We start from the raw sequence: 3,966 nt of genomic DNA on the forward strand, positions 1-3,966 counted from the left end.
ATTGCTTCTGCATCCCACTATGCTCTGCATGCAAGACACCAGCTTGAACTGAATAACTGTGTGTGTGTGTGTGTGTGTGTGTGTTTTTTTTTTTACAAGCAGTGCACGATTTATCGGTCAGAGCAGACAGAAATGATGACTGCACTACTGAAGGTGACATTGCTCTGCACATGAAACCTCTGGCATGGGTGGATGAAGAATGTGAGCTGCTAAACTAATCTTCTTTCTGGGTATAAACCTGTCTTTCATGAAAATCTCTATTTCATTCATGAAAATCCTGAAAAGGAGTAAACCTTCACACGGACTTTATGTCCCTCCAGCTCCATTTCCCTACAGACACAATTGTTCTCTTTCTCCGTTAGGTGGCCTCAGAGACACACTGACCCTGCATCCTTGGCACTTGTTCAGTTTTATAACCTGGATCTTAATTTAATTAAACTACAACCACAGTTCAGAGTGAACTGGGTCAAATCGTGAAATCGCACCGCTGATAACAGGTGGATTTAATCGGCACATGTAAACCTCGAAACTCTGCGTAAAATGTGGCCATACATGACAAGTCAGGTGTTTACCTATTGCACTGTACATGAGGTGTGGAATAGCTGAATTTGTAATCAAGAGGCCACAGTCACATGCGTTCATCCCTACTCCACTTTCTCTTGAATGGGACGAGAGCGCCGGAGCGCACAGTCTCCAGGATTTGGCCGCAGACGCGTACTGAGGCTGCAGGAGGGCGCAGCGATACCGGGGATGTCTGAGTGACATTTGAATACTGTTACTCTGTGTGTGTGTGTGTTATTTATTCGTGGACAACAGTGACAGCGACGTGAAGCCCATCGGGGATATAATCGGACTGTGGTTTCTTGCCCTTTACGCAGCGAAGTTTTTTTTATTTTATTTTAAAATGCGAAATGAAACCACAGCTTGAACGCCTCTCTGTGCCCACGATTAAGAGGTGAGTGTGACGATCGGGGTAAAGAATAGTGCAAGGGAATTTTAGGCATAACATACGGGGGAAGGTGTGACTCTTTATTAGTCATGAGTTATTGCTCTCATGGGAAAATCCTGCTCTGACAGCTGTGGCATATGGGTGCATGCGAAATTTTGCAAATCTGCATGGCAATACAAAATATATTTGGCAATATGACATATTCAAGTGTTACATAAAGAAACCAAAACAAAGATTAAATATTGAAATCAGTGTTTCTTTTTATTGCAACTAGAACTATTATAATTAATAACGCTCTATACTTTATTTCTTTAATCCACAGACATGCTGCTGACTTTATTTAGCAGGCAGAGAGATTCCTAATATTACAGCTGTATGTTTGGGACCTACAAACTGGGCAGAGAGAAGAGCACACAGTCATTACACCGAAGAATTAAGTTACCACTGCCTCTTCAGCACTGCAGCTCAAATGATGTCAGATCTAATTTACAAAGTCAAAAGGCAAATGTCCAGTCCAGAGAGGGTTTGCTTCAAACATCTCACCCTTCATCATTTATCAAAGGATGCAATCATGGAGATTTTTGGAGCACAGGAGCCTCCTAGATTCTAACGCTGTGGATATAATGTAGCACGACTCTTCAGCATGACTTAAATGAACACTCCCCAACCCACACATGTTCAGGGATGGAGCTCATGAACTTCTCGACTGTCATTGACAGTGGGTTTTTGGATGAGGCTCCGTCAGCCCGTGTCCTAACTGGCTGTTTCCTCTCGCTGCTCATCCTCACCACCTTGCTGGGAAACACTCTCGTCTGTGCTGCCGTCACCAAGTTTCGATACCTGCGCTCCAAAGTGACCAACCTATTTGTGATCTCACTGGCCGTGTCAGACCTCTTGGTCGCCATCTTGGTGATGCCGTGGAAGGCAGTGACGGAGATCGCCGGGTTCTGGCCATTCGGCTCTTTCTGTGACACCTGGGTGGCTTTTGACATTATGTGCTCCACGGCATCTATTTTGAACCTTTGTGTGATAAGCTTGGACCGCTACTGGGCCATCTCCAGTCCCTTCCGTTACGAGAGGAAGATGACACCCAAAGTGGCCTACGTAATGATCAGTGTGGCCTGGACGCTGTCTGTGTTAATTTCCTTCATCCCGGTGCAACTCAACTGGCACAAGGCCCAAACTAAATCCTACACCCCACACAGTGCGTCCTCCGGCACTTCAGTTTTAAACGCTTCATCTTACCGCAGCACGGAGAACTGTGATTCAAGCCTGAACAGGACCTATGCCATCTCAACCTCTCTCATAAGCTTCTACATCCCCGTAGCCATCATGGTGGCCACTTACACCCAGATCTACCGCATTGCCCACAGACAAATCAGGAGAATCTCAGCTCTGGAGCGAGCAGCTGAAAGTGCCAAGAACCGACACGATAGCATGGGCGGAGCATCCAGCATCGCAGAGTCCGAGAGCTCTTTCAAAATGACCTTCAAGCGGGAGACCAAGGTGCTGAAGACACTGTCGGTGATCATGGGGGTGTTTGTGTGCTGCTGGCTCCCATTCTTCATCCTCAACTGCATGGTACCCTTCTGCGAGGAGTCGAGCGGAGGCGAGGCTTTCCCGTGCATCAGCCCCACCACGTTTGATGTGTTCGTGTGGTTCGGCTGGGCGAATTCTTCCCTCAACCCCATCATCTATGCCTTCAATGCAGATTTCCGCAAGGCCTTCTCCATCCTGTTGGGCTGCCACAAAATGTATCCAGGAGGCCACAACATAGAGACAGTCAGTCTAAACAAGAAATGACTCAGGACTGTCCCACAGTACTGACTCATCCTTAAAGTCCACGCGTTCCTGTACAGGCCAGTCTGATCGACTTCAAACGAGGACGCTGCTCTTAGTGTGACTAAAGGATATGGTGACCCCATATGTACCCGTGTTTGCATTGGGCAAGTAGCCCGTCTGTGTGCAGACTGTCAGAGTGAGCTTTCCGTGCTCACCGTGGTTGCTACGCTGTTTTCAAATGGGAGAAACTCCTGAAAGAGCAGAGGGGATTTAGGGGGATTGAGATTAAGACTCTCCACTGTTGTGCCAGGGAGCTCGGAGCACAGCGGTGCTGACATGCCCGTGGGATAGATAATCCCATGACTGGGCAGCACACTTTCCAATGCTGTCAGACACTGCTCTCTTCAATACCATCGCACACACACACACACACACTGTCAAAACATACTCCTCCAAATACAGCGCAGCATCCAGCACGTACACACGACAACAAATTTCATGACAGCACACAGAAATACGGTTACAGATTACATTAACATCTGCAAGGGTTCCAGCATCAAACCAAATCCTATATTTAAATAGACGATGACGAAGGTGAATTACATCCACATGTGACTTAATAGTGAAGCTACAATCTGCTTTTACATCCATTAATGTTGTGACTTTAAAAAGTAGACACTTGACAGTGTGAATTTCTTTTGGATGTAAAGGTTAAAAATGAAGCTTGTCAAGCTGCAGGGTGAATCTCAATACGGATACCGGTGCAGAATTGTTATTTAAATCTCATTCAAATGTCAAATCATGATAACTTTAAACCAAATTTACTCAACAGACACCTCATAAATTATTTGTTTTTCGCTGTTTTACGGATGAGTGTCACTTTGTGTGTCCTGTATGTTTCATAAACAAAAGCCGATGACCTCTTTTAAAGGAAAAGGCACAAACCCGAACAAAGGTTTTGCTTTACTTGTGGTGTCTTTGACAATTGTGCTTACTTAGGGGCAGATACAGAATTGTGAGTGACTGACTTATGTTTGTATTTGAATTATTAAATGATAATCTTGGATAAACGTATTTTTGTTGGTTTGGCTGTCCTGTTAGTTATGATAACATTGTACTCAATAAAGTAATTGCTGACATCTGGGAACACTGACATCACCACGATGAAATCCGACAGGGACAGAAACACGAGCAGCCATACAATCAGACCTTGTCGTAACCCAGTCCAGTTTAGT

General features: G+C 45.3%; 1 protein-coding gene across 1 annotated transcript; it reads left to right on the top strand.

Annotated features, from left to right (window-relative positions):
* Window positions 1-892: 892 nt before the first annotated feature.
* On the top strand, window positions 893-3,966 carry drd1a (dopamine receptor D1a). Its single transcript, XM_019268442.2, has 2 exons — window positions 893-955; window positions 1,272-3,966. Exon 2 carries the CDS (start codon window positions 1,634-1,636, stop codon window positions 2,750-2,752), a length of 1,119 nt encoding a protein of 372 aa, XP_019123987.1. The 5' UTR covers window positions 893-955; window positions 1,272-1,633; the 3' UTR covers window positions 2,753-3,966.

Source organism: Larimichthys crocea, chromosome I (assembly GCF_000972845.2).
Source record: "Larimichthys crocea isolate SSNF chromosome I, L_crocea_2.0, whole genome shotgun sequence".
NCBI classification, from domain to species: Eukaryota; Metazoa; Chordata; class Actinopteri; family Sciaenidae; genus Larimichthys; species Larimichthys crocea.